The sequence below is a fragment of the Ipomoea triloba genome, chromosome 4 (genome assembly GCF_003576645.1).
Source record: "Ipomoea triloba cultivar NCNSP0323 chromosome 4, ASM357664v1".
In the NCBI taxonomy this organism is placed as follows: Eukaryota; Viridiplantae; Streptophyta; class Magnoliopsida; order Solanales; family Convolvulaceae; genus Ipomoea; species Ipomoea triloba.
In genome coordinates, this window is record NC_044919.1 from 33319722 (window position 1) to 33330764 (window position 11043).

General features: G+C 30.3%; 1 protein-coding gene across 3 annotated transcripts; it reads right to left on the reverse strand.

Annotated features, from left to right (window-relative positions):
• Positions 1–594: 594 nt before the first annotated feature.
• Positions 595–6994, reverse strand: LOC116016334 (serine/threonine-protein kinase GRIK2). 3 transcript variants are annotated; one of them, XM_031256549.1, is made up of 13 exons: positions 6863–6994; positions 6647–6739; positions 6104–6309; positions 4424–4865; positions 3703–3777; positions 3557–3601; positions 3140–3214; positions 2250–2337; positions 1975–2102; positions 1796–1891; positions 1445–1627; positions 1278–1356; positions 595–1188 (listed from the first exon to the last, which is right to left on the reverse strand). In XM_031256549.1, exons 4-13 carry the CDS (start codon positions 4808–4810, stop codon positions 1037–1039), a joined length of 1308 nt encoding a protein of 435 aa, XP_031112409.1. In that variant the 5' UTR covers positions 4811–4865; positions 6104–6309; positions 6647–6739; positions 6863–6994; the 3' UTR covers positions 595–1036. The 3 variants fall into 3 exon arrangements, with proteins under 3 accessions (XP_031112409.1, XP_031112408.1, XP_031112410.1); XM_031256548.1 differs by having other exon boundaries at positions 6647–6990; XM_031256550.1 differs by having other exon boundaries at positions 6104–6334; positions 6647–6990.
• Between the last annotated feature and the right edge of the window lie 4049 nt (positions 6995–11043).

Sequence of the window (11043 nt, forward strand, 5' to 3'; positions counted from 1 at the left end):
TTAATTTTTTTAAATAATCATTGTCCATAGCCCTCCTACCAACGAGATAGCCATAATTATCTTATTCATAGATAAACAATTAAGTGTTGTTTTAAAAAAAGTAAAATAAAAATTAAAAATTAAATCTTATACACTTAGGATCCAAAACACCCTGAATTTAAAATATCATTTTGACATTTTTTTAAAAAATAATAAAAATCACCAAATTAATGATTATAATGTCTAATTTATAAATAAACGAAGAATTTTTACTTCTAGTCGTTGGTTTTTTTTTTAAATACTTCTAATCGTGCATTTTAAAATTTTGAATCCTTATTTTACCTTTTGTCCAGTATCAAAAGATTATAATAAACTCTAGAAAGAATTAAAAATCCTTTTCAATTTTAGCCAATAAATTTTCAAAACGTAGCATATATTGCCTCTTCCCTAATAGGAAGAAGGAGAAACATTATTGTGAAGAGAAAGAAAAATGGAAGAAAAAAACGTGATCTTTAAACAGGTTAAACGTCAAATAACCACATTTACACCTCTAATAATTCAGGAGATGGACAATATATGTCACATTTTAAAAATTGAAAAGCAACATTTACACCATTAATAATTCAAAAATGACATTGATAACTGCCATATTTGTGAGGAACATAAATTACAATTTTCCCTTCAAACATTTATTATGTCCACAAATACCACACCTAATGCTTGATAACAAGCACAACAATAATAATAATCATTTCCAAACCAATGACCAATTTATATATATAAAAACATAAGATCAAAAAGAACAGGAATAAAACAAAAGCAGCAGCATCTTCGTAGTGTCTTGTAGAGCACCAAGAATTATGCTGTGGAGTTTTGGCATTTCCAGAAAAACCAAATGACTTCAAGACCGACCAGTATTTAGGGATTGATTTAGCTACAAAGTGGGGGCCTCTCATATGTATGTTACTTACAAAAGCTTGTTCAGTTTCCTCAGCAAAAACATGACACCAAATTGGACAAAAAACAAGTGTACAAAATATAATTCATTCTGTTAGCATCAAGTGAGAGTATCCGCCGAGTTGCCAATAGACGCGTCCGTTTGCAGTTTCATTCTCTGGCACCAGCAATCGTGCTGAGGTACGGGTCCGTGATCTCCGATGACCCACTCGTGTTCTGATACATCCCGGAGACTCATCCTTTGCCTAGGATCTGCACAACGCACACCAAATTTAGGGCCGAGTAAGAGAGATTCCAAACCAATCAAGTCACAAGGTGGTGGGAAACAAAACGAAATGCACCTTTACAGAGAATCCCATCAAGCAAATTCTTTAGAGTAGGATTTAAATCGTCAGGAAGGCAAAGCGGGTCGTTTACTATCTGGAGAATGGGTGAAGGGTCAGAGATCCAAATAAAATGACGGATAAAAAGGATTGTTACCACTAGAGGGAGAGCTGAATGAATATACCTTATCATATGTGTCCTGAAGTGTGTCTCCAAGAAATGGGTATTTTCCCAAAATCATGCAATATAGGGTCACACCAACTGCCCAAGTGTCAGCAGCTTTTCCATGATAAGTCAGACCCAAGCAGCACTCTGGTGCAGTGAAAACAGGAGTTCCAGGAGACCGACGGAGCTCATCGTCATCATTCTACCAAAAATAAAGGCAGAGAACATAAGAGAGATAACAGCTTGCTTACACCACTTTCCACACACAATGAACATTCTAGAAAAATCGGGATCCCTATTCTGTATAGTAGTGCAGCATGGAACACAAAAAGACAACCAGTTTAACCCATTAACAGGAGCAAGCAATTACCTCAAAAGCCTGGCTGACACTAAAATCAGCAATCTTCACTGTGCCAGTTGCAGAAACTAAAAGATTATCAGGTTTAATATCCCCGTGTATTATATTCTGTTCAGCAGCAGATAGAGAGAATTATTAAAAAGGAGATAATACTTTATATAAGTAAGACATATCACACAGTTGAATCATACATGAGAATGAAGATACATTAAGCCAGAAACTATATCCCGCAGGTATCTGCGTGCAGTGACTTCTCCAAGACCACCACCTGGTGAACCAGAACCTTCGAAGATCCATTTGCCTTCCACATATTCAAGAACTGACATGAGAGAAAGATTACCAGCGGGTTAGGAGATATGTATCGAAGATAATAGTACAAGACAGAGAGAGGTCAACTAAAATATGCAATAATCTGAACATTGTAGGATACAAGGCAACAGAGAAGTAAGGAAGCTGCAAAGAATACCCATATAGAAGTGATCGGTTCTTGGGTCATCAATCACCTCAAAGAGGTTAACTATATTGGGGTGGCTTAGCATTTTCATGATCAAAACCTGAAGGAAAAAAAGAGGATATATACTCTGTAAACCATATTCATCTTTCTAAATCAAGATAAAGCCAAGTGAAACAGTTGAAGGAAAAAAAAAAAAAAAAAAAACTATATAATCTATCCCTTAAGGCCAAAGGTAACGAGATGCATCTAATTAATATCAGGGCCCCAAAAATCAATAAATGTCATTGTCAACATAACAAAACCAAGTATACCAGCAAATTTCAACTGATATATGTTCAATCACAAGTGCATAATTATATAGAATAAAAGATAATTCAGCAGTTAGGAAGCCACTAGGTACAGAACATAATAGATAAGAAAAATTGTCTAACGTCTATAAGAGGATCCAAACTTCAAAAAAGTTAGTGGTGAAAATTTAAAGTGCAAAAAATCAAATTGGCCCCTATATTATGCCTTTTTGGTCAATTTTGCCCTATTTTTACTGGCAAGATTTTAGTGAGTCAACAACTGATTTCTTCTGGTTGGGTAAAAAATTAGATATAAATGATTATTTTTTAACTAAAGGATTAAATTAAACAGTTGGTGGTTTTCTAAATCGCAAAGGTGATAAGGCAGTAGCTAATTAGTCCAGAATAGGTAAAAATTAAGATATAACTAACAATTTTTACCAGAGGAGCTAAATTGAATGAAATTAGCCAAGTTATTAAGACCTTAACAGGTAAAAAACATAAGGGCAAAATTGACTTATTGTCCGAATTTAAACTCACCCATGATCTAGAAAGATGATGTAAATGCAAGCAAAAGTATTTTACGGAAGAGAGAGGAAAAAAAAGCGCAATTACCTCACGAAGAACATCACTCATGGCAGTCTCTGATGGGGCAACCCGCTGCTTAAGCAAGTGAGACTTGTGAAAGGCCTGTGTTCAAGAATTAAAAAACACTGAATTAACTCCTCCTTGTGACTCCACTTATCTACAGCATTCAGTTCAATATGTCCCTAGATCAGTATTACTGCATCCAGATTACAAAAAGTTCAGTATTGATTCTTTCCGCAAGATGTCTTCTCACCATGACTATAGAATGCAATTTAATGTGTATAAACGAAAATACTGATTTATAATTTTCGATGATCAAGCTAGCTCTCAAGTTTTCAAGCCAAACAATCCTCAAACAAATTTTTGCATGTTGTTATTGTTCAAACTTGAACGTAAACTACTCAGAATTCTAAGATCGTTTGCAATCATAAATAAAGATCTCACCTTTATAGCATAATACTTTCCATCTAGAGAGCTTTGATAAAGAACCTGCAACATTAAAGGGCATAAAACTAGAATATAAATACTGTTAATCAAGATTTGCAATACAACTGACTGACAATATAAGGAAAAAATTGCATTCAACTTACCACTTTTCCATAGCTACCAGAACCAATCTTATATTTATGAACATATTCATTAACCATCTTGCTCCCGTTTTCATCCTAAAGGAAACCAAAAGGCCAGTGTTACATAGGAGAAGACAATCTAACCAACATAGAGTCCACAGAATAATAACACCAAAAATTACATCACATACACATGGATAATGAAGTAAATCGGCACACAACCGGGTATGATGTAATGGAGACACTAAAAATGATGGGAGATCTAACAGCACACTGTACATTCAAATACAGACACAAACATGCGCGCACACACACACACACACATCCATCAACAGGTGAGCTCCATATTGGAAGGAATGAAGGATTTTCTGCTTTTGGAATTTGGATACTGAACCAGTGGGGCACAAAAAAAAGTAGTTATTCACAGTTCAGATATTAACCTATATTCACCAAGAGACAACCTTGGGCAGGATAGCAAATTATAGAAAGTTAGGTGTACTTTGAAAGAAATTAGGAAAATCACAACCCAAAAAGTAACTGAAAACAGAAATCCAGTTACCAAGAAACTAAACAAATTTAAAGTAAAGAAAATTTTGACTTATACAACTCCATGCAATTGTTTGACGAGATCGGTCATAACATAATCCATACCCTGACCATTTACAAAATGGATGATCACTTCCCAGCAATCAGCAAACACATAAGCAATGAAAGATGAAGCTGGTTTTGACCCTGTTATTACCTCTGAGCGCACCAATCTGTGGGTTTCCTTAACAGGAAATTCTCTACAACTAAATCCATTTTGAGCTCTGCTTATGAGAATATCCTCAGAACGCCTGACTGGGCTCCGATATTCGCCATCATCTCCATTACCAGTATCAGTCCCATCATCTCCATTACCAGTATCAGACCCATCATCACCATTATATGAGCCAACATCATCCTCTTCCACATCTTCTTCCACATCTTCATCCAACAAGGGTTCCTGTGAAGGGTGGGTGCTCAATCCCAATCCCCTGCTGGATCTCGACCCATTTTTAGGCTTTCTTGAAAACAAGAAAGAGAATCCAAAACATCCACAGCAACCCATCTCTGCCACTTTAACAACAGGCTGTTTCTTTGTGAACATCAAAAAAGAAATCTGACTAAACTATAAATCAAATCAACAAATGTGGGTTCAACACCTGAAAATTAGCAACACCTATATTAATTTCAGAAAATTGAGCAACACAAAAAAAAAAACAAAAAAACAAAAAAAAAAAACAAAAACAAAAAACAAAAAACAAAAAACAAAAAAAAAACAAAAAAAAAAAAAAAAAAAAAAAAAACAAAAAACAAAAAACAAAAAACAAAAAAAAAACAAAAAAAAAAAAAAAAAAAAAAAAAACAAAAAACAAAAAACAAAAAACAAAAAAAAAACAAAAAAAAAAAAAAAAAAAAAAAAAACAAAAAACAAAAAACAAAAAACAAAAAAAAAACAAAAAAAAAAAAAAAAAAAAAAAAAACAAAAAACAAAAAACAAAAAACAAAAAAAAAACAAAAAAAAAAAAAAAAAAAAAAAAAACAAAAAACAAAAAACAAAAAACAAAAAAAAAACAAAAAAAAAAAAAAAAAAAAAAAAAACAAAAAACAAAAAACAAAAAACAAAAAAAAAACAAAAAAAAAAAAAAAAAAAAAAAAAACAAAAAACAAAAAACAAAAAACAAAAAAAAAACAAAAAAAAAAAAAAAAAAAAAAAAAACAAAAAACAAAAAACAAAAAACAAAAAAAAAACAAAAAAAAAAAAAAAAAAAAAAAAAACAAAAAACAAAAAACAAAAAACAAAAAAAAAACAAAAAAAAAAAAAAAAAAAAAAAAAACAAAAAACAAAAAACAAAAAACAAAAAAAAAACAAAAAAAAAAAAAAAAAAAAAAAAAACAAAAAACAAAAAACAAAAAACAAAAAAAAAACAAAAAAAAAAAAAAAAAAAAAAAAAACAAAAAACAAAAAACAAAAAACAAAAAAAAAACAAAAAAAAAAAAAAAAAAAAAAAAAACAAAAAACAAAAAACAAAAAACAAAAAAAAAACAAAAAAAAAAAAAAAAAAAAAAAAAACAAAAAACAAAAAACAAAAAACAAAAAAAAAACAAAAAAAAAAAAAAAAAAAAAAAAAACAAAAAACAAAAAACAAAAAACAAAAAAAAAACAAAAAAAAAAAAAAAAAAAAAAAAAACAAAAAACAAAAAACAAAAAACAAAAAAAAAACAAAAAAAAAAAAAAAAAAAAAAAAAACAAAAAACAAAAAACAAAAAACAAAAAAAAAAACAAAAAAAAAAAAAACAAAAAAACTACCTGTACCATGCAATTCAACCAATACCATATTCATAATTTTGCAGGCATATACATGGTATGATTAATTGAAAATGAAAGCTAGGCAATAACCTTATAAAGAAAAACTGTGATGTGGGGTTCAATCCCCAATCAACTCTGTTGTTCAAGAGGATGCCATTCAGAAAAGTGAAAGAAGCAGTTAATCAGATTGATCCCATTACGATTGAGCGCAGACATCTTGATAGCTCCAGCTTATTAACAATAGAGCAATAAACCAGAGCAAGTGGCAATCTCCTCCTCCCCAGAGCCAAAGACCCCTGAAACAAAAAAATCACATTTGACCTAAAGCAACAAATCAATCAACATGGAAAAGAAACAAAAAGATAAAAAGACAAAAAAGAAAACGTATAATCAAACCAATTAGCAATAAAAAAACTTCAATACGGCCAAATTGCATTTATAATTCTAATAATAAAGCTGCCATCAAAGAAAACTCATATGTGCCGACCAACCGAATTCTGAAAAGCGAAATAAGACAAATAAATTAACGTACAAGAGGGCTGCGTATTCTTATACATGTAAGGGTGCAAGCAACCACAAATAAGCAAGGCAGGAAGATTAAAAATCAGTAAATAAAACTCATAATTTTCGTACCGATTGTTAAAAGGTGGGGACAGCCATAGCCGAATTCAACAACAAGGATCAAGAAGGCGTTTGGCAAATTCCGGAATTCCAAAACCCTAGATGCTAATCCACCACGAATAAGAAAAATCAGGAAATTTTTTCTTCTTCTTTTTTTGACCAAAAAAAACACAAAACAAAAAATATTCAATTGAAAAGGGGAAAAGGAAAATTGCGCGGAATTAAAACCCCATGCTTTGGCTGATTTGAATTTTGAAAGAACTTTCCGGCAGGCAAAGGTGTTGACGGAACGAGAGGAGAGAGATCTGCGGCGAATATATATGGGGAAAGTGGGGAATCGATGGAACCGCGAGTCCTTGTTGTCAATACGTTGAATGTAAAGGGGTATATGGGGAATTTGGGACCGGAAATTTTTAGGGATTTTCAACCGAACATTTCATTGATTCCACATTTCCACCGAATAAACCCTCAAAAAACTGATGAGTTGAATTTTTTTGACTTTTTAAATATTTTTATTTTTGTATTATATATTTAATTAACTTTTTAAATTTTATATTACATTCTTTATAAGTTGAACTTCTAAAAATAATTAAACCATTTGTCAAAAAAAAAATAATTAAACCATTGAGAAATAAATGGTTTATTTTTTAAATTCATATTACTTTTTTTTTTCTTCACAAATAAGATTATAATAATTAAGGTATTGGAAAATTTATTGTAATCTAATAGTGATTGACTCTTCCAAATTTAGTAAATGAATCTTAAACTCATCTTAAACAACTTTTAATCAAGGTTGGAAATAACTCAAACAACTAATAATATATTTTTTTTGATTTCACCTCTTTACGTACGTAATAATTGTTGATGAGTTATTTTTATATTGAAACAATGACTAAATCAATCAACCAATTACATGTGAAATTATAATTAAGTCATCCGATTCAAACAAAAAAGTTGGTTAATTACTAATTACCATGTCCACATGGCTTTTCTTTTCTTTTTAGTTTTAAACTTATATTTTTTATTTTAAAATTGATTTTAATGTTTTTTCATTTTCTTCATCTCCATGCCGGAGACAAAGGTCTCTTTATCTTCAATATCCAACACCGGAGAAGAGATGTCAATTTTTTTTATTTGATTTTTTGTTTAATTGTTTGAAAAAAAAAAACATTACTTGGCTCAACTATGTTAAAAAATAAAAATAAAAATTTAAATGCCATATAATTGTTTTTTCACCCAGAGTGCTAGATTGCTAGTCAATTTGGTCGGATTGCACGAACTTGACTTTTTTGCTTAGGCTAATTGCACTTTTTAACTTGGATTGTTCAATTACATTTTCGCATGTAATTTAATGATTAATTTGATCAATATTCCCTTTTGATTAATAAATATGTATATTTATTTTTTAACATTGGGTGGGAGTCGTTCAATTCAAAATAGACAAAAATTCAATAAAGTTTTATTGATATGTTATGGGCTCTGTTTGGCACGCTTAGCTGAAAAAGATAGTAGTTAATAAGATAACTGATTAAAATTAAAGAGTTTGGTAAAATTAGTTGTTGAATAAAATGATAAGTGTAAAAAGACATAAAAAGATACATTTTTATTGATATGTTATGGGATGGTTCACGTGCGAAGAGTCTTCCATGTGAAACATGGGATGATATTTGAGACGTTGATCTAATTTAGATCAACAACTCAAATCAAGAATTTTTTTAAATGCGCTTCCTTGAAACTGGATGAATATTATCAACTAACTCGAAATGATGCACCTTAAGCTATAAAACTACACACCTTAAGATGTAAAACTGCGCACCCTAAGTTATAAAACAACGCACCTTAAGCTATAAAATTATGCACCTTAAACTAGAAAAGTAACGCACATTAAGCTATAAAACAACGCGACTTAAACTATAAAACTACGCACATTAACCTTTAAACATACGTACATTAAATTTTTAACTGATGCATCTTAAACTAGAAAGTGACACACCTTTAACTATAAAACTATGCACCTTAAACTATAAAACGACACACCTTAACCTTTTAAACTTAAGAATAATTATGGTACTACTCAACGGGCTCAATAGACATGTTGGTTCTACGGTACTACTCAATGAGGCTGTTGAATCCGTTGGGGAGCCCGTTGTACATTCCCTCACTAACGCACCTTAAGATATAAATTTACACACCTTGGGTTTTGAGCTTACACACCTTAAGCTTTAAAAAATTACACACCTTAAGCTTTGATCATAGGCAAGATTACCATAATACTATTGCGTTTATATATATATATATATATATATATATATATATATATATAATTTGTCTTCATTCTGGGATGTTGATTTTGGCAAGATCAATAGTTGAGATTTCAACCCATTTTTTACCTAAGCCATATAATTGAACTTGATCTCATACACACACACACACTACTATGATTAAATAATAAAAAAAGGGAGCTCAATTGTCTTGGATATATGATTACAACGCAATGATGAACACATACGATAAAGAATTGAGAGTAAAAAATATTTAGAGAAAATACATGTACGGTAAAGAATTGAGAGGAGAATGGTGTTTAAAAAAAATAGATATTAGATTTTGATTTAAGAAAGATAAATGGTATCATTTTTGTAAATTAATAAGGATACAAAAGAAAGAAAATATTAAAAGTGTAACTTATATTGAAACGCCACTTGGAGAATGTTTCAAACTAAGCTATTATTTTAAGCTCTTATATTTTACCAAATGTAGCTTATGGCTTATCTATAGTTTAAAATAAGTTACAAGTTTGAAAATAAGCTATACCAAACAAGAGTCATGATGTTAACATTAAAACAAAATTATGAAAGAAAATAGCATTATTCGGTTGAAAATTTTAATAAACATTTTCAATGTAAAAGAGTATTAATTTTTTCCCACTATCAATAATATTTATTATTTATTTTAAATAATTGCTACTTATTTTATCATTTATAATAAGTTGACATTGGTGCTGCAACATTTGAAATGTTTATTTAATCCTCAATTAAGTTTGGCTATTAATATTAATTTTACTATATTATTTAACCGTTATGTATGTGGCTGAGGGCGGACGGGGGTGCACACGTGACACGTGTGTGGGTACGTGCATGGTTTTTATACATATTCTGTTGGATATGAAATTAAAAATGGTGAATAACACACCAACTTTAAGTAAACAATTAATTAAAGCACCAAACATATAAATATTGGTTTTGACTAACAAAGTCGTGGTAATAAACTCTAACACCATGACTTATAATTATGTGGACAAAATTGCTATTTCCAGGTAAGGGTCTTAAAGTGGGTTGAGACACGCGCATCGATCCTAACTCATCTTACTGTGGCAAATTATTTTATAGATTCGGATTCAAAATGACGTAGGTACACAATTTACATACTGAACAATTTTACCTTTTAAAAATTTATAATTTGTATACCACGAATGCACAATGCTGACATATACTCCGTATGTATATAATTGATTATTTTGTTTTGTATTAACAAGTTTCTTTAAAATACTACAGGCAGTTCCGATACTATAAACACCCAATTTTAATCTTTTAAAATTTATTACAGTCTCGTATTCACAAATTTATTTCTACAGTTGTTATGTGTTGTTTTGACCTCAAAACACAATTTACATTTTGAAAGTTCACAATTCCAATACAAAAAAAAAAAAAAAAAACACACACAATTCAATGTCGTTTAAGACTATGGTCCACCGTGGTTCATAGTATAACAACTGTACTGTGGTGTGTACTGTGGTGCCCCCTCACATGAGCTGGCCGTATTGACACTCTTATTTTCAAGCGTCAATATTAGGTTAGATGGAAGCATTAAGTAACAACCAATAAAAACATGTTTACGGGATCCTCGTGACAATTAAAGATATTGGATTTGTGAATTCGATTACAAAATTGGAACTACGATTTAATAACAAGACTTTAACGAATTTAACTATCTTAACTATTTAGTCTGAATGTCTAATCAAAACGTCAAAAATATTGTCTAATTGACAACTTATTTGAATGACATTTTAGAGAAAAAACCGTCTAACTTTAGAAACATTACAACTTGTAATGTTTCACTTCTATCATTTTGTCAAAACATAATTTTTGTTCTCAAAATGCCCTTAAATGCTTACTAAGGTAAGCAGTATCTCTCCGAAAGGGGAGAGTGATCTAACTCCCAAATGTGGGAGAAGATAATGTTGTGCGGAATCTGCCCAGCTTCAAAAGTAAGCACGAGCCTCCCATTTTATTGGGGAGCATCATTATCATGTTTCATTTTCTTAGAACTAGGTAATGTGCGTGTTACTTTTTCTTTATTTTTTTTTAAAGAATTATATTATATTAATAAATTTATAAATATTAACAATAAAT